At 33.1% G+C, this 19598-nt stretch overlaps 2 protein-coding genes across 5 annotated transcripts; both read left to right on the forward strand.

Annotated features, from left to right (window-relative positions):
* Positions 1 to 368: 368 nt before the first annotated feature.
* On the forward strand, positions 369 to 2149 carry LOC131610993 (uncharacterized). 4 transcript variants are annotated; one of them, XM_058883101.1, is made up of 4 exons: positions 369 to 793; positions 1420 to 1539; positions 1687 to 1767; positions 1855 to 2149. In XM_058883101.1, the coding sequence occupies exons 1-4, from the start codon at positions 560 to 562 to the stop codon at positions 1942 to 1944; spliced, it is 525 nt and encodes a 174-aa protein (XP_058739084.1). In that variant the 5' UTR covers positions 369 to 559; the 3' UTR covers positions 1945 to 2149. The 4 variants fall into 4 exon arrangements, with proteins under 4 accessions (XP_058739084.1, XP_058739087.1, XP_058739086.1 ...); XM_058883104.1 differs by having other exon boundaries at positions 377 to 793; positions 1864 to 2149; XM_058883103.1 differs by having other exon boundaries at positions 379 to 793; positions 1429 to 1539.
* A 9611-nt stretch (positions 2150 to 11760) lies between these two features.
* On the forward strand, positions 11761 to 15184 carry LOC131613093 (uncharacterized). Its single transcript, XM_058884807.1, has 11 exons — positions 11761 to 12019; positions 12473 to 12618; positions 12768 to 13035; positions 13187 to 13405; positions 13487 to 13577; positions 13662 to 13788; positions 13961 to 14064; positions 14151 to 14271; positions 14360 to 14530; positions 14617 to 14679; positions 14780 to 15184. The coding sequence occupies exons 2-9, from the start codon at positions 12478 to 12480 to the stop codon at positions 14447 to 14449; spliced, it is 1161 nt and encodes a 386-aa protein (XP_058740790.1). The 5' UTR covers positions 11761 to 12019; positions 12473 to 12477; the 3' UTR covers positions 14450 to 14530; positions 14617 to 14679; positions 14780 to 15184.
* The last annotated feature ends 4414 nt before the right edge of the window (positions 15185 to 19598 follow it).

Genomic DNA, 19598 nt, shown 5'->3' on the forward strand with positions numbered 1-19598 from the left:
CTCTATCAACAGTGATTGTCTGGCACTGGGCCAAATCCCATTAACCTTTTATAACTTTTGTCTTTTACTATTATTATTTTTTTAAATTCCATTTTTTATAAAAAAAAAAGGGAAACCCAAGTTGGTAAGCAAAGAAGTGTGTATAAGTTGTTGGAACAGGTCACCCATAATTTGTCCAATATACTTATTTATTGTGACCATTTCCTCATAAAGATAAAGTAGAACCAAGAAAGTGACTTGTTCTAATTAATTTGATAATTTCCATCCCAACCTGGGAAATATCTTTTTCTTATAATAAAATATTTATCTTTTGATTAATCAAAATTAAAATTAATATTGTAGTAGTAGTAGTACATTTTCTTTGGTCCATAAAAAGCAAAGGGCAAAACAGATAACATAAAAGCCCACTCACAAACAGAAAAATAGAAAAGAAAAGAAAACACTTCATCATTTCATTTCAATACCAACAAAGCAAAAGAGAAAAAGAAAGAAAGAAACAATAGAGAGGTTCATAAAGAGAGGAATTCGAGGAAGAACAAGGATTTCGTTGAAGACGAAGATGAGTGAACAACAGAGTAATAGCAATAACCAGTTGGTAGTGCAGACTTCAGGGAGTTTAAGCTTCAGCAGTCACTTGTCTAAGGAAGATGAAGAGATGTCTAGGTCTGCGCTTTCAACTTTCAGGGCTAAAGAAGAAGAAATCGAGAAGAAGAAGATGGAAGTTAGAGAGAAAGTTCAGTTTCAGTTAGGTCGTGTTGAAGAAGAAACCAAACGTCTTGCTACAATTCGTGAGGTATATATAATTTATTTTTCACTTTTTTTTCTTCAGATTTCACTTTTTTTTCATCTTCTTCCATTCAAATTTGAAAACCCTTTTTGATGTTATCTTCATCTATTTTTTTTTTAATAATTATTTTTTTTGAAAAATATTTAATTGACCTACTAAAATTCAACGGTAAAATACGAGGAAGTATTTGTGGTGTTGGAATCTGGTTGGCATAGTTTATTTCATTTAATTAATTTAACTATTTATTTTCGCAAAAACACAAATAATTTTGGTCTTTTTCTTGAATATTATTGTTGATAAACCGGGTTTTTGTTGTAATAAATAGATAATTGAGGCTTGAAGAACATCTAGAGAACTGGATTATACCGGATCTGTTGTTTTTTTTCTACAAACAGAGTGAATTTGTAGCCAAAAATAATTATCTATTTATTTACCGTTGATAATAGAAAATAATTTAAAATTTGAAAACTCTTTATTCCTCTGTATTTGTCCTTGTCAGAAGCAGTATTAGTATATGAAACAAATTATTATTATTTTGGTTTTTTAGAATTTTTTTAGCATTCAAGTTTCTTGTGTGTCTGCAAATTTGGTTTTATTTAAATGAAGAAATTGCAAATTTTTTGTTATTTGAGGAATTTCAGGAGCTTGAAGCACTTGCAGATCCAATGAGAAAAGAAGTTTCAGTTGTTAGAAAGAGGATTGATTCAGTAAACAAAGAATTAAAGCCTCTTGGTATATCTTGCCAGAAGAAGGTGAGTTAGGTTAATTGTTTTTGATTAATTCTTTCTGAAATTATCGATACTGACACTGATACAAAAAATTGTGATTAATTTACACGGTAATAACCATAATGATCGCAATCAGTATTATAATACCTTGTCTATGATATATTGTTACAGGAGAAAGAATACAAAGATGCCCTTGAAGCTTTTAATGATAAAAACAGGGAAAAAGTACAGTTAATTACAAAATTAATGGAGGTGAGTCTCAATTTTCTTAATTGGATTCAAATAATTTTGTTGATGTTGTTGCTTCTAAATATTAATTGGTCTTAAATTGTTGATGAGATTGATCAGTTGGTGAGTGAAAGTGAAAGATTGAGGATGAAGAAGCTGGAGGAGCTGAGTAAGAACATAGATTCAATGCAAATGCAATGATTTATTAGCCAACTGATTAGTGAATCTTGTGTGGTATATTTAAAGATGATGACATAGTATTTTTATGTGTATGGTTGTCTTGTGATTTTGTAATTTTGTGTTTTAACTAGCATTTGATTGCTAATTTAGGAGGGTTATTATACTCTACAAAACAGGTTTGTAACTAAATATGTTGCATTTTTATTCACTTTTCTATGCTTTGTTCTTCTTCTTCTTATTTAATTTATTCATGTAATTTGAGGTTGACACAAATTTCTTATCATCTGTCTCTAGAAGAAAGAATGTTTTCTATCCTTGTGATTATTGGTCATGGGAAATTCATGATGTAATTTATGGTTCATAGATCTTTTAGTCATTTGCATTAAACGTTGTTCTACGTGATCTACAATTTTTTGTTCACTTTTGTTCTTGAAACACTAATTGGGGTGTGAAGGAGTGGGTGATATCAATTCTCATTCTTGTGCCTACGATGCAAGTGGAACCAAAACAAATTGCATGCAAATCGAAACAGAGAATCCTTATTCTCCTGGTCCTAATATTGTCTTCTTAGGAATTGTAAAATGTTACAATGAATTTCAAAGAATGCTATGCAATTAATTTCCACTCAGCAATAAATTTTTTAACTCAGAACAAACTTAAGTGTCTCTTATAATAAAGACTGGGAACCGATACAACTTCAGAATCTCTCCAAACTCCTCTTCCTTCTCCTAGAAACTCTATGGAACGACCATTCTCCAACAGCGATTGACTTCAATTCTTGGTCCGAGTAAAAAACTTCTAAAGAGTTGCCCTGAAGTCTCCAATCCTTATGAATAGTTCGCCATTAGTCTCTTTCATCTTCCAGCACCCTCACTTTTTCCAAAAGAACATACGTTTCCTTGGCCATATTCCCATGCCTCCATGGTCTTTGGAGCAAATAATTTCTCGCACATCTTATCAACAAAATTATAAGATGTATGGGTTAATTGACATAAGTTTGTAAACCAAACTACATGTTTGGACATACCATGATGACCATTCCCACTCAAATTAAGAAGGTCTCTCTTACAACCTTACCTCAAAAGATACCATCATAATCACCTAGAAATTGGTCGAGGAAGACCAAACTACATTAAAAGACTTCGAAACAAATACAGATCAACGACATGTTTTGTGGTTGAGAAATATCTACAAAAATTCTTTTTGAATTATTCAAACACAAATGTCTCCTCATCGCAGACTCCAAATATGTCTTGACTCTTGATTGCCCCCTCTTCTTGGGCTCTAGACAAATTCTCCCCATCTTAAACTCTTGGTGTATTATATTTGAATTATACTTACTCCATCCAAATTTCCCATATGAACCAAGATTCAGTTAAACCCCTAACTGGGCCAACTCTTCTTCGACATAACTAACTCCTCACTCTTCACTTCCTCATTTCGATGACATGAGGGGATAACTATTCTAGATTGTGTCTTAGCCCAATCCATCGTTAAACAATCAAAATATTGATCAAAATACCTCCAACGATTCTTGGGGCCATCTATCAGCTAAAAAGTTAGACAACACCTTATACCAGTATTTTTGACTTCTTTTTCGTTTACTAACTTGAGCGTTCAAGTATTTGTAAATTTCACACCAACAATCAATTCAAAATGTTCACCACCTTTCTTTAAATCTTCAATAGTTATTCATCTTAATATAGCTTGACAAGTGAGTTTGGTTGGATCTTAATTTTGTTTTTGGGTTAAAGTAAATTTCACACCTAGGATCCCATAACTGTATCAAATAATTGCGCCAATAGTTTTGATACCAGAACGAACAAGAAATTTTTAATACTCCTAAACAGCAAAATAAAAGAATCATGGCATCTCAATTGTATTACTAGTAAAGTATAGTAACTTTTTGGGTGAAAGGAGGCAAATAATTTGGACATCAACGAAAACTACATTGGGCTTGCGTACAAGTAGAGTAATTGTCAAAAGTAAAACATTGCCAAATTATTGTGTTTTATGTTTTACCAGAAACAAAGGAGCCACGCGCGCTGCACTTGGCGTGCATAAGTACTACCTACCTGATTTGTTTTGCCGTAAAAAAGCATCCAAAGTGAAAAAGTAGAGTAGACGAGTATATGAATTCGAATAAAACAACTTTCAATCCGTTTTCAGCTGTTACAGCATTGGCAGTATCTTCTGTTAAAGTAAGTTATAGCTTGTTTTAATCAACAACTTATAGTGGACCAAACGATATGACAGAGTAATGGCTTAGCCAAAACAAGAAACTGAGAAACTAGGAGGAACGACAATGGTTATTTATTGGAGGTATTTTATTAAATGAAGAAAAGTATTATTAAAAGAAGAATGGCATGAGTTAATGAGGAGCAAGCTCAATGAATAGATGTAGTACTAGTAGAGGATAAGTCCTCTATCCAAATTTTGTTGTGGGAGTAAAACTGCAAATATCTTCTACGTGGCTAAGAAATTAAATGAGCAACATTATACTATAATTTATAACCATGTCTTTAAAATAAGTTATGGAAGGAATGAAAATTGATTATTTACGGTGTGTTTGGAAACACGGTTCTCTGCCGCCACCGCACGTTTGGAGCCCTTTTGTTGTGATTTTCAGAAGCTACTATTGGTAACTTTTATCCACAGTGATTTTCAATCACTACCGTGGTTTTTAATAAATTCTAAACATAGGCTTAGTTTATAGTAAACTTATTATATAGGGATAATGAATGAGAATATGATAAACCGTACAACATTTATATATTTTTATATATAATACATTTAGTTTTTTTAGTAAGTTTAATTATTTATTCAATAAATTATTTTATGTATAAAATGATATGTTAATTATATAAATATATTTATTAAATTTATATAATTACTTAATTATATTGATATTAATCTTAATTATATGTATATTCTCTATGTTATGTTAATTTTATATAGATTTATTAAATTTTATAATTAACATTAAGTGTGAATATTTTTTTATTATTTTAATGAGAATTTTAATAAATTATATTTTAATTATAAACGAAAATGAATAAATAAATGAATGTGCATGTAATTGAATTAGACTAAGTGTTACAAATAATTGGATTGAGTTAGTCAATAAATGGGCCAACTCCATGACCATGAGTGAATTAATAACAAACAAATAAAATGAAACTAAACATATTTTTCATCAAAATGATTTAATGTGCTACAGTAAACAATGTGATTCAATAACTCATTCATCAACGACAAGTGTCGAGAAAAAAATGAAATTCTATTTCAGAATCAAATCAACTATAAATTTTTTTTTCTCTGTTTCATTCCAATTTTTACTAGGTAACTCCGATTTACGCGGAATCAACTCCAAAACAATCGAGCGAGTATGAACAATATTTACCTTAAACTTAAATTCTATTGCAGGATAAGTTTCTTTTACCTATTTTTAAAATTGATATTTTAGTGTGTATATATATATATATATATATATATATATATATATATATATATATATATATATATATATATATATATATATATATATATATATATATATATATATATATATATATAATTCATAAATTATCGAAAATGAAACGAAAGAAGGATGAGAAGACAAAAGAAGAAAATTTTGCAAGTAAATTTAAATTAATATGTGAAATATATGATCTTACTCGTGGTGACCTTTCAAAGCTGATAGAAGAAAATCATCTATGATAAGAATTCTTCCCTATACAAATCGAAACTAGGTAATTATGAGTTGATAGAATATTTGTATGTTATTTAAATGCTATAAAAATTTCTATATTATTAATCAAATTATATATTATGGATCACAATTTTTCTAAATAATAAGTTAAAATAAATATATAATTTTGTGATGATTGTATGGTGGAAGATACTTTAAATAAGAAGTAAACTAAAATATTTATGAGCGAAATGTTGCAAGTCACGATGAAGATATTTAATGTGTCTATTCACAATGTAGTCGGCGTCTTGTTAAAGCCTTTTTACTTACTTCCACCAGAAGCCAGACTAAAAGGTTACACGACAAAATTCTCATTCTAAGGAGTAAAAAGAATTGGGGGGAACTGTTCTGAGGCGCTCAAGACCCCCACATGAAGGCCCAGGTACAAGCATCAAACAGGAAGATGCAAGGAATGTAACACCTTTCTAAATTCCTATGAAATAACGATTTATTTTAAATAAGTATTCACCAGCAAGGTGTCACACTTCATAAAAACATCACAATTAATTCTGCTCCGTAATACATGTTACATAAAACTTCAAATTAAATCAACCATGCACATTCAAGACACTAACACTTCATTAAAACTCTTTTAGAAACAACGCACCTAGTTCACCTTCATAATTCACCAAGTCAATTTGAGTATTAAACTTTGACATCAACAATAACATTGTTAATGAATAACATCCACATCTTAGAAAGTCTCAACACTTCAAAATAAATAGCATAATTCAATTAAGAAAATATGTGTTATCCCAACCTAGTGTTACATGATCATGGCAGAATATCTACTACATAAAAACGCATAAACCAAAAATTAAATACTCCAAAGCTATCTTCGAAGCTCCGACACACTATTCCTGAACATCTGCACGATGCAGTATAAAGCATCATTCCAACAGAAGGGTGAGTAATCAAATTCATTACAAAATATATAAGGAAAATGTTAGTAGCAACTTCTTCATCATATCACCTATATCATTTATACACAATTCATACTCACGCCTACACATCATTCATAACATATACATCGTTCGTCATAAAACCAACTCATATAATTCCCACGGTCCTCAAATATCATCACATCACATCTCATCGACACAAGCCACATACTAATTTCATCAATCAAACATCAAACGCCACATTAATTCACAATTTCATCAACCAAATTATTCAATGTCACATAAAATAATGCACAACTAACTCAATGCATGTGGTATCAAACTCTTTGATGAACACTTGGTCACCACCCTCCAAAGATTCCCACCATAGGATCGATTGCCTCTTAGAATCAGAGCACATCATAAACGCACACAATGAAATTGAGACTCATCATAAGTGGAACACCTTCCAAAATAGCGGATCACTGTCCAAATATGCTATGAGTGCATGATGCAAGACAACTTCATAATATAATTGCGACCACGGCTAGTCAAATTGCATCATCATTCATATAATCAACATAAACTCATCTTCACATAACATGTATACAAATTAACACGCGCTTCATTAATCCTCATCACAAGCAACTTATATTACATCACGTCATCATCATAACCACCATAATAATTCCACAACAACATCATATTCATCATTAGAAATAGAACATCCATAATTATCAATTATACAAGGCATTTGCATACATTTCACAAAACGACATAACTCAACACATAAAAAACACCCGTCCACGCGCCAATAGTACAAACAATATTTTTAAGTTAAAGTGCGTTAAACCAACTTTTCGACGATTCGAGCGGCGAACCAATCAAACACTCACAACTCAAAGTATTCTATTGATTCCAACATTTAAACTACTTTTCACTCATACAATAACTTATGCGTTAAAGTGTTTATCTTATAGGTCCACTCCTGATCTGCTATACCAAAAACACGCATCACCATCAGGAGCGCATCCACATAGAGGCTTACTGTGGCTATAGCCACACCAGAATTTTCTCTATTTATATATGCACTCTGAAGAGAGAGGTTGTGTATAGAGAAGAATTTTTCTTGAGTGAAAAAGAAAGGATGAAGGATAGATTTCGAGGGGCTGATTCTGCATTGTATAACACATTAAATATTATAGCAAAGTAGTAGCATGTGACTATGTGTAGCTATAGCTAGGTAATAATGATGCTAGGAAATTGTAGATGTCATCAACCATTGACATGCTAAAATGTTGAGTTATATAAAAACACTACACAACTTGTTTATATACAATAAATCTTTTGAACTAATTGAATTATTGTCATTTTAACACGTGGGTTATTCAAAGCTACCACGTACCATTGATGATTTGTTGAGTCTAGAAATAAGGAAAGAAACAACTTACTATGGTAGTGTTATGGTAGTGTGGTGACTTGGATTTCTTGTCCCTTGCAATGATTTAATGATACAATAGTTTTAGATGAATACATAATAAAAAAAGAGATATGTAGTACTAATATTTTTCCTCTGTATATTTAACAATTATTGTTATTTATCAGTAAGATGCATCAAGAATTCAAATTTTTTATAATAAATTATGACCGGATTAAATCTAAGTTGCCACCAATTTCACACTTTCGAGAATGTATTTGTTTATAAGTCTTATTTGATTCATCTCAGGTGTTTGATATGAATTCATTATTAGACATGGTTGAGGTTTATCCAAATTATTCTGTAAATGTATCGGAAATATTGGTGCAACATCAATTTTAAAATTATGTTAGAAATGTTCGATGTGAACCAAAACAAATTAAAATGACTTTCATATCTTTATAAAAATCTTGTGGAAACAAATAAGTGCAACACATTTGATATGATATATAAGCTTATAAAATTGACTTTAGTCTTGCTGATAGCAACTGCAAGCATGAAACGTGTTTTTTTATCTATGAAATTAGAGAAGAGTCACATTTGTAATAAAATAAGTGATTAGTGGTTAAATGACCTTTTTGTAATTTTTATAGAAAAAGATGTTCTTGGAACAATTAACAAAGATGTTGTTTTAACTCTTTTTCATTGATTTCCATGTATATGTATTGCAATAAATAATGTTATACTTATTTTCAATGTAATTCATGATTTCTTCTATGTTTAGCCACACAAATATATAACGTCTAGATCCGCCCCTGATTACCATGTCTGAACGCTATCTCACTTCATCATCATCTAATTTTAATTCCCGAATGGCTACCATTAGAGTACCCAATTTTTTCAAAGTTATGCATGCCTTAAAAAATAAGCCCGTTTTACATAAGTGACTGACTAGAAAACGAATGTGAAGTATTCGTCTTTCATCTTAGTGTGAAAAAACATGAAATATATCATGCGCCCATCAAATCCAAAAAAAATGCTAATATTTCATATTTGTGTTACAACAATTTGTTGGCTGAGAAATGCTACTCTTACATCCCAATTTGGCACTACACCTTATATCAATTAAGAGAAATGATATATGTACACTGCAATTATGACACCATATGCTACACCGTAGCTTTTAGTTTTTATATTGCCCTGACACAGATTTCAATTTTGAATAAAATAATAAATAAAAACAAAAAAAGTATGTAATACCGTATAGATATACGGTGTATATGTAGGCTTTAGTGTACATATAGCATTCCTGATCAATTAAATACAATTCACTTTTATTACTATATTTTATTATTTTTTTGTGTATTGAAATTTGGAACAAAGGCAAAAAAATTATATATAGCCTCGGTGTAAGAGAGAGGTGTTACAATTAGGGGTGGCAAAATGGGCCGGGGCCCGCCGGGCCGCCCGCGCACCCGCCAAAAATTGGCGGGTTGGGTTGAGATTTTAGGCTCGCCGCTCGCCAAAGCCCGTCCCGCCAAAACCCGCCGCCCGCCATACCCGCCCCGCCAAAGCCCGCCGCTCGCCAAAACCCGCTCCTCCTCCAAAACTCACTTTTTTTTAGTTAATTCTAGTAATTGTAATTCTTGATGGTTTATTTTATACATTTATTTGTAAATATATGTAATATTTTTTAGAGTAAATTTGTTAAAAAATTACTTTTATAAAAAATTGTTTTAAAAAATAAGTGAAAAGTTTAATTAAAAGGTAAAAAAAACATATTAATCTATTAAAAAAATATAAATAAAATTAGGCGGATAAGTCCGCCGCCCGCTAACCCGCCACCTTGGCGGGCATGCCCGCCCCGCTCACTTTTTGGCGGGCATAAGGCGGGGCGGGCGGCGGGCGGGGCGGCCCGTTTTGCCACCCCTAGTTACATTATGGTGTACATACAAGAGCAAGATGGAAAGGTGTCTCCATTCTCCATGCTGGACGCTTTTCAATTTCTTCTGGTCACACCAACAGTAGTCAGTAGCTGCATTTGGCTTGTTGAAAACAATTAGACAGTACTACTTTTGAATTTATTTGTAGATATTTATTTGTATCATCCAATCAAACAATATTATTTAATATTAGATCACTTTTAAATTATAAATTATATCACTTTTAAATTTGTTATATTTTAAAATAAATTAAAATTTTAAATCAATTTTTATAAAACTTAATGATATTTAATTAAAACTCATGGAGATAAGAAAAAAAATCAAAAAAAACCTAGGATTATTAAACAGTTTGAATTTCATGGTGAATAATAACAACAAAAAAAAACTTCTATTTCCAAGCAATTTGGTTTAGTCTAGTAATCATCAATGGTGGAGCAATATTCAGACTTTTTTAACAGTCGCCTCATGCACCTTGAGTCCTCATTGAATCAACAGCACCACTATCACCACCTAAATACTCCGACATCAAAATCATCAAACGCCTTTGCGAGTCCTTAATGAAGTTTTCGATCTTTTCTGTCCTAATAGGATCATTCAAGTACTTGACAAGGTGACGCTTCTTCACAATGCCACCAAATGCCTCAACGGCCTTCGCAAATCCTAACTCGTGAATTTTTGGTAAAGGAGTTATCCCCCTAGATCTACAGTCCTCTTCATAAAGCTTATAAGCCTCAACTCTCAATTCAGTTATGGGGAGCTCTTCGTATCCATAAATAGGACCTAACGTTAACTTCAATTCAGCCCTAATTTTTGCATGTTTTATCTCCAGCTCCATTCGACGCTTCTTTATTTCATCGATCTCTCTGAATGCGTTGCATACGAGAAGCATAATCAGCTTTTGACATTTCATTCTTCTTTTCTAGTTTCTTCTTTGATATTCTTGTTGTTACATCCTCCATAACTTTCTTACCTTGTTCATCATTCAGCAGCCAGTTCATATTGTCGAAGAGAAGCCAATTTCGATGAGTGAGGAACATGCAGTATTGACCCTGGCTTGCCGCTCAACAAACGATTCCTCTAAGCCGCCGTCAACCGGAATAGATTGAACCATAGCTGGAGAGTGATCTGTGTTGCCTACAAGAGAGATAAAATTAAACAATGTAAAATGTATTCTTGTTGATTGAAATCAAAGTATCATATATAAATAACTCAACTGGCTTGAATTACTTAAACTAAGTGCTTAATCTTGCAAAAGTGTAAATAGAAAGGAAAATACCTTTGTTCTGCCGCTTACCAGTTTCTTGTATTTGAACCCTAGACCTTTTGTGTTTCACTTTCTTTTATTTATATAGTTATATTTACTTTTTAAAAAAAAATAAAAAATAATAACAGAAAATAACAAACTGATTTATTTCTTATTTGGCAATCCTACCTGTGTGACTTGGTTTGTGTATATATTTCCACCATTGGATTAGAATCCTTATCAACGGTTGAAGATTGTTTAACTTGAAATGAAAGACACCAAAAGCAAAAACAAACGGTTATCAACAGAAGTACTCTCCGATGAGGGAGAATCAGAATAACTAACAACTTGTGAAACCGTTGTTCTATTTGGTGCCACCTAGCCTCTTGAAACCCAAATTACTCGTGCCATATACTCTGTGGAATGGGAAACAAGATTAACTTTTGACAAATTCATAGCCACATTGTAGCTTATCTGTTACCGGTATCCTTACGCATAGCTGGTTAATATTTTTAAATCAACTATCTACCCATTAATAAAATGTAGCCCAAAATTACCATATACCCCTTTCACTCAAAATAATTTGCACTACCAAAAGGGCTATCCTGTAATTAACAAAATAAATATTCATCCATGCCATTTGGTTTCCTTCTATTGGTTGATGTTCTCATTTTGTACTTTCCCATTCTACTTTTCAAATCATTTCGTTTCCCTCCAAACAAATATAATCACTGGCCAAGCTATACACTAACCAATACTCTCTCTGCAAACATCACCAACATTTCTTCTCTCAACCTTGCGCATCCGGAGATATCTTCCACCACCCGGAGAACTACTTTCTCCAGAAATCAACCACACCAGGTTTGAACTCACTCGGATTCCTCACGCTATGTCATTTATTTGAACGGTTAAACAAAAAAATTCCATCTTTCAACACTTTCGTGTTGCAAAACCTTGGGTCACCGTCGTTTTTGTGTGTTTCAAGCAACTCTGACTTCTATTATCTTTCAACACTTTCCTAACATGTTTTGCCAACAAATTGATTTTGTGTCTTTGCTGTTGCTATTTATCTTTCTTTGTTGTTGTTTATGCTTGCAAAGTGTTGTTTGTTTCCTTTTACTCTGACTACTAATGCCTTTGTTTGGATCTAACATGGTTTGCCAACAAATGGTATTTGTGTGTTTGCTGTTGCTATTTATTTTTCTTTGTTGTTGTTAATGCTTGCAATGTGTTGTTTGTTTCCTTTTACTATGACTTCTAATGCCTTTGTTGTTGTTGTATATGCTTCCTAATCCAAACTCATTTTTACCACAGGAACGATGTCGAGGCAGCCCATTCTAATCAAGGATCTGGTCAAGGGGAACCAAGTGTGGAAAATGCTCATTAGAGTAATTGATTTGTGGGTTGTTATTGAAAAAAATGGGCAACAACACATGGAAGCCGTTATTCAAGATGGACAGGTATACTTATTTCTAACTCTAAACATTTTTCATAAACCTAACACACTTTTGGTTAGTTTGTTTTCGTTTGACCATCTTCAGAGTTCTTTGTGTTCACATGAACTTAATGTACATTCCAACTTTTTGGTTGTTGTCTATGCATTTCATAGGGTGATAAGATTCATGTGATAACTCGGAGCAGGGACTACCAAGAATGGGTTGAAGTTCTCAAGGAGCATGAGACGTATACTATATATAACGGAGAGCCAGTTGAAAACGATGTTCCACTGAAAGTGTGCTGTAACCCACTCAAGCTCATCTTCAATGGAGGCACTACCATGACCAAAGTGGCTATCCCGGAAATACCAGCTCATAGTTTCAGTTTCTTCCCTATTGAGAAGTTCCTCAGAGGTGACTACAAACATGACATGTTGTATGGTAAGCTGTACTAACCATTGCCACTGTTACTACCGTGTTCATACAATTTTAAGACTTTTCACTCAAAGGCATGGTTATCAGGGATGTTATTGTTGTGTTCATACCATTTTAGATATTTTGCTGATGCCACTGAGATTATCATACCCTGCAGATGTGATTGGGGTGTTACAGGATGTTTTAAAGACCCAGATGGGAGGTGGGGGAAGAAAGTCTTGCGTCAATGTCAATTTACGTGATGTACAGGGGAATGTCATTGAGCTGGTACTATGGGATGATTATGCTAAGCAGTTTGTGAACTACACTACCCCTAACAACTTATCTGGTCCTACTTTAATAGTATTGACACATGCATGGTGCAAGCCCAATACAGGTTTGATTAACAAATCGGTCTCGCGTCCTTTTCATGTTGTTTTTTTTTCTAACTAAACGAGTGTTACACGTTACATTTCAGTTTCGGGATTGCCGTGTCTTTCCAATGCATGGAACGGCTCTAGGCTATACTTTAACTTGGATCATCCACAGGTTGTTAAATACAAAGCTAGGTAAGAAGTTCTTAGAGAACAATTAGTGAAATACATCATGCATTCCTATTTAATAGTATTTGACTACTTATTTTGATGTAACAGCTTTGGAGACAACATGCCTGCCCCTTCCCAATCAATGACTTGCGATTCATCCGGTCAATCTAGCAACAATTTCTGGACTAAACTAAGTGAGGTCAAAAGTATTAGTGCAATATCTGAATCTGGAAAGGTGTTACTATTACTTTATATTACTTTGTTTGTATGATGGATCTATTACATTGCAATTATGGTAACATTAGTTTTGAATCCAACCTCTTTAAATAACAATACTGGTTTGTTGTGCTTACCACTATGTTTTATTCTAATTCCAATTCTGATTTCCATGTAACTGTTTGCAACAGGACTGCTATGCAACAACTATTGGGACGACCATAGGTTTTAATGCCTCGAAGTTTGGATGGTATTTTGAATCGACTGGAAACACAGAGGCTGAAACCGTTACCAAGTAAACATTTGAGCTTTCCCTTATATTCAATTTGGACTCTTTTTCTTATGGCATGATTTAATGTTAATTGACACTTTCCTTTCTAGATTCAAACTGGAGGTTGAAGTGGAGTACGATAACCACAAGGGAATCTTTGTTTTTTGGGATAAGGATTGCATACCTTATACTAAATTGTCTGCTAAGGAACTGCGAGAAGTTATGAAAGCTGTAAGTGTGACATTACCTTTTATATTACGTACATTGCATCAGAAATAAAAAAAGTTAACCATTTAACACTTTGAATGACTTGGTGTAGGCTGGAGAGGATAATCCTAAGATTTGGCCCACTCACCTTGATGTTCTATTGAATAGAACATTGGTCTTTCGTATCAAGTATCAATCATAATACCGACGATTCTCTATCGTGAAGATACTTAACGAAGACGGCCTTTATGATAAGTTTCACAACTACCTCACACCGGATGAGGTAATCGGCAACTCTTTTACACTATTTTATGTACCTTTACATGGTGGAACATTAACATTTACCTAACAACATTTGTATTATTTCAGAATGCAACTAATGAAGAAGTTGAGGAAATGGACACCACTTCTCCAAATCTTACTCCAAACCAAGTGAGTTCATAACAAGCCATTGCTGTAACAAAAACATTCATCTTATAATGATCCCATTCTGTATACAGAATGCTAACTCCTTTATGCTTGGCATACGTAGGTCACTCAAAGTTCTGAACAATCAATCGGTGCTCAACCACTTCATGCCGCTAACCATTCGGGGAGTCCTACTGCCAGCTGCAGCAGTACACCTGCCAAGAGGGTTGCCACGTCGACCTCAGTGAACGAAGCCATCCAGTCTGAGGAGCTGACTCCCAAGCAATCAGCCACTAAGGCCAAGCCCGGAAAGAAGACCAAGCATATCAAGAAGGAGTAACTTTGGTGGTTTGGTTGCAGCAGATTGTCACATTTTTTGATGCTTACCATGGCATTTAACTATTTGTAAGGATATAATCCAACTTTTAAAACCTTATTTTGTTGGCCATTGTCTTATGACTTTGAAGTTGCCATTATTCAAGTACTTAGAGACCTATTCTGTTTATTTAATATGTTTTGTAATGAACCTTAATGATGCTACAATATGCATCACCTCTCAATGAATGGAAAGCTAATGCTATATCTTTGCTGCAATTTACATGACCTCTTGCACTGATCATAGCATGCTTAGAGAAAGATTAAGAATAGCTTAATATATGACTCTTGCTTGAATTCTTATAGATAAACTAACTAAATCCTGTTAAATTAGGAAATAGCTCAATTCTTAAAAAAAGAGTAACTGATAGCAAATATACTATGTCTGCATTTTGTTAGTTAGCATTTTGTAAATTAGTTTCAAACTACTATGTCTGCATACATTATTAATTTCTGTTAGCAAATATATTAGCAACTACTATGTCTGCATAAATTTTTGGTTTACCATACATTTAGTGTTTCAAAGTTCTATTTTATGATAAATCCAAATATTGGTATAATGTAAGTTGCTGATGAGTATTGTTTCATAGCAGCAGAACCTAAAATGATATAGCATATGTTTGAATGCTTAACTGTTTTGCAGGTAATATACACTGGGACATAACTTGTGAAACAATTTATTGAATGTAACTTTTATACTACCTTGCTATCTTGTACTGCACAAGGGGTTGGGTTTCAGGACTGAATCCTGTTAGATTATTTTTTGTCCAAATTTTGATACATTTATTAACTAGAGTATGTTTTTAAGTTATATAGGGTTTGGTTAAATATTATGTTACTTACTTTAATATTTAGTTAGCATTTGGTTCCAATTCAATGGTTAGTTAGTGAGTTATATTTCTGTTTCCAATCAGTTTGGTTCTTAGTTTATACTGTTAGCATAGTTTTAGTAAATTAGTTGCAAAATTTATTCATTGTAATTTGTTTTGGCTATAGTTATTTTTAGCATACATATGGAACCATTAGAATCATTCTAATCAGCACACAACATGGGAGGGAATCAGACATGTTATAGGAGGGACCTTATGTGATTTGGTAGATGATTAGAGTCAATGTAAACAAAGACCCGTGCTAGCAAATACATTGCCATGCACTCTGTTTGCATACATTTTTTGTTAACAGACATTTAGTAACATCTAATTTATGTATCTCAATTTAATATTCATGAATTGGCTCAATTAGAATTTAAGTTTCTCCTACTTCTAACAACTGATAATTAGAGTTGTTTCTACACATACAATAACCTAAAAATATAAATTAATTTAGAACCTCTCTTCAAGGAAAAACTAGCCAAGACTGGTCAAGCATAGTTCATTTGAAAAACTTTGTGCTATTAGAGTAACTAGGTTCATAAACATGTGCTAATTCTGTATTTATCTTTTGTAATAGATCCAAGGATATTGCAAGATTATAATTGAGTGGCAGCTATGTAGCTGATGCAAGAATTAGCAGGTATCGTACAAAAAGAGGGCCATGCAGGTAAGTAAGCGAGCCTTTAAGAAGTTAGTTGAACTATTTCTTATTTATTAAGTCTGTAGCACTTAGTTCTATTAGCATGTTTCCAAATATATATATACTGGAAATACCACCGGCTTGTAAATAAATTAGCAGCTTGGTTCTTTTGTTCTAGCAGGTCTATTTCAAGCATTTAAATTTATGGCTTTATCTTTTTACAAACCAGACTGTCTTAAACCATTATTATACTGATTTGTTCATTGAAAACAGCATGTAGTAGTACACTGCTGCATCCTTTCATGCGACAACTCATCCGTTTCAAGTACAACCTCCATATGTTTTGGGAAAAGCATAGAGAAATGTGTCAACTCAGCATTAAATGCTGTTAGCAGGGTTACACTTTAATAGGCATGGGGGAACCATTGACTTTTGTTTTTTTCATGGCCAATTTCAACTAACTTCAATTGTGCTTTACCTATCCTCATTTTTTTTCGTAGGTATATATATGCTTTTTGGCAATTACACTTTATTTTCCATTGGAACCATAAATCTTTGGTTAGGACTTAGGTTTATCCCTCCAATGCCGAAATGCAGCTGCATGAAAGTACTTTTTCCTGCACTTTGGAGATAAATTGCACTGTGCTGTCACCTCTACATTAAATGCTTGGAACCCTAATACAAGCTAAGTCATTACATAGTTCATCCACATTAGCTTTTTCCATGTCCATGTTAAATTAGATGTCAGACTATGCCTCATTTGTATGCTTCATGAACCATAGTTATTTAACTTTTACTTACCTAATGGACAAGTGTTGTGCTATATAATTATAATGCTATATACAAATAATAAAAATGGAAATGAAAAGGCAGTTTAAAACATCTTTTTGGACCTATCATGTAAAGATGGAAGTTTTATGTAAAGACATCATTTAGAAATAAGAGTTAGATTAAGGACCTAGCTGTTTTAGTTTAGTTATCTAATTGCTGTAAGTAAACATTTCAACTGCAGGTAACAAAGGTAATAATAAGACTAAAATAAAATGAACTTGACATGAGCATGGAACGATGAAGACTATGGGATGCTTGCCTTGCAAGTGATGATACATCTCCATTACTGAATATTTTATTTCAATAGCTGCCACAGGTAACCTCTTCTGTTCATGGCTAAACTAATCTAAACAATTTATCTAATCTTGAACAAAATGAAAGATATCAACAATGTAAACTACCTAGGTCTGTTTGTGGAGGCACCTCTCAAGATATGACTTTTAGATACAACTATTATTCCATTCTCAATATGTGAAAAACCTTATTGTTGTAAAGGTAAAATAGGATGTTATTTGAGGACCATTTTTTTTGCATAGCATGGGTATAATGCATATTGAAAGTACCCAGATTATAGAAAAGAGATAATAAGAATTTAGTTAATTACCTTAACTTGAATATGAGCATAGGGACTACTATTAACAGATGATCAGAATGCTGGGAAGTATTGGCATTGAAACATGGTTTACAAACATCTCATAGTGTTCATTATATACTGAGGTAACTGATGTACAACCATACCATTAATAATGGTGGTTGAACACATTTATGGTTGAACAACAACTCAATATTTATTGCATGTTACTATGTATATATTTGTTTTTTCAACTGCTGGTTATAACATTCTAATTAGAAGTATATTCCATTGGTTCATTAAATGCTTAATTTGTGGTTTTGTCAATAGCAGCAAAAAATAAGATGCTACCAATGACAATCTGTTTTACTTATGCCCTCAAATGTAGTTTGCCAATGTTGATAGTTTTACTAATCTAATGGAATTTTAACATAATTGATTTGAAAGTTTGCAATTATTAACCTGGTCAATAACTAAATGAGAACAAATTTTTTGTTGACTTTTGTAGATATCTTATTCCAGCCATTTATGGACCCTATTGACACTATTGGTTCAGCCAAAAAGGCAAGGGCAAGAAGATCGTTGCTCTTAAAAGACTTGCGTTCCAAACGTCAAAGATATAATAGTCCACAAGAATTACATGGCCATACAATGATGAATACTCCAATGTCAATGGCTCCTAGGAAACCTTTGCAAGAATTGACTCCATCATTCCAAAACAGTTATGCCGGTTCAGAACCTAGCATATCAAGACACACTTTTAGGACAAATTTTAACACGTCGGAAATAGGTGGTCTGCAAACCAATTTATTCGCAAAATTTGCAGGATTTTCGGCGGCAAAGGAGAACGAATCCTTTACTCCTTCATCATTTGTTAATTTAAATGAACGTTCACCGGCAAGGGAAAGGGGAGTCCTTGGAACTGGAAGTTCTGCTAAGATACACACGTTAGTATACTGCCTTTCCATTTTCACATCAATTTAACATGTCCATCAATACAATGTATGTAGCTTATCTATAAGCCTTACAATATATGAGTCTCATTTCTTATAATCACCCTGTTCAACCTCAACAAGGATTTTAAGCAAATATGGCAATTACATTCATTATGTAATAAACTCTCTCCCATTTATGAGGTTGCACATTGTATCCTTGATTCAGGCATACCTGTTCACGTACCACGGATTCGAGATTGATAAATTAATTATTCCACTCATTATAATGCAATTCATGATTTGCAATCTTACCAGGTGCCCAGCAAGTTCCAGACCAGGTCGGGGTAGGCCTAAAAATGTCTACGGGGTTCCAAATATTGCTAGGAACTTGACCAGGAAGTTTCCTATTATCGGAAGTACAAACACCGCTACGCCGGCCTCTACTCTCGAGGGAAATGAACAATTCAGGTACATACATACCTTGAAGTACATATTGTCCATCTGTTTGATAATATAGTTCAAATTTAATTATATGCACATATTGTTTATCAACATTGCATTCATAAAGGTTTATCAAAGTTTAATAAACTTCATTTGCTCATGACAGCAATCCAACTCTGGACACACATAATGCGTCGGCTGCTAATGCTAATTTTGTTCTTCCAACTCAGCCAGTTCAAAATCCGTCTAATGAAAACAACGCATCGTCTTCCGGAAGT

This window comes from Vicia villosa, linkage group LG6 (genome assembly GCF_029867415.1).
Source record: "Vicia villosa cultivar HV-30 ecotype Madison, WI linkage group LG6, Vvil1.0, whole genome shotgun sequence".
Lineage (NCBI taxonomy): Eukaryota > Viridiplantae > Streptophyta > Magnoliopsida > Fabales > Fabaceae > Vicia > Vicia villosa.

What these genes read in the sequence shown, in the direction of transcription:
- LOC131610993 (XM_058883101.1), top strand. Translation starts at nt 560, where the DNA reads ATGAGTGAACAACAGAGTAATAGCAATAACCAGTTGGTAGTGCAGACT. An exon ending in GTATATCTTGCCAGAAGAAG is followed by an intron (nt 1,540 to 1,686) that starts GTGAGTTAGGTT and finishes ATATTGTTACAG; the next exon opens with GAGAAAGAATACAAAGATGC. An exon ending in TAATTACAAAATTAATGGAG is followed by an intron (nt 1,768 to 1,854) that starts GTGAGTCTCAAT and finishes ATTGTTGATGAG; the next exon opens with ATTGATCAGTTGGTGAGTGA.
- LOC131613093 (XM_058884807.1), top strand. Translation starts at nt 12,478, where the DNA reads ATGTCGAGGCAGCCCATTCTAATCAAGGATCTGGTCAAGGGGAACCAA. An exon ending in ATGGTGCAAGCCCAATACAG is followed by an intron (nt 13,406 to 13,486) that starts GTTTGATTAACA and finishes GTTACATTTCAG; the next exon opens with TTTCGGGATTGCCGTGTCTT. An exon ending in GTTGTTAAATACAAAGCTAG is followed by an intron (nt 13,578 to 13,661) that starts GTAAGAAGTTCT and finishes TTGATGTAACAG; the next exon opens with CTTTGGAGACAACATGCCTG.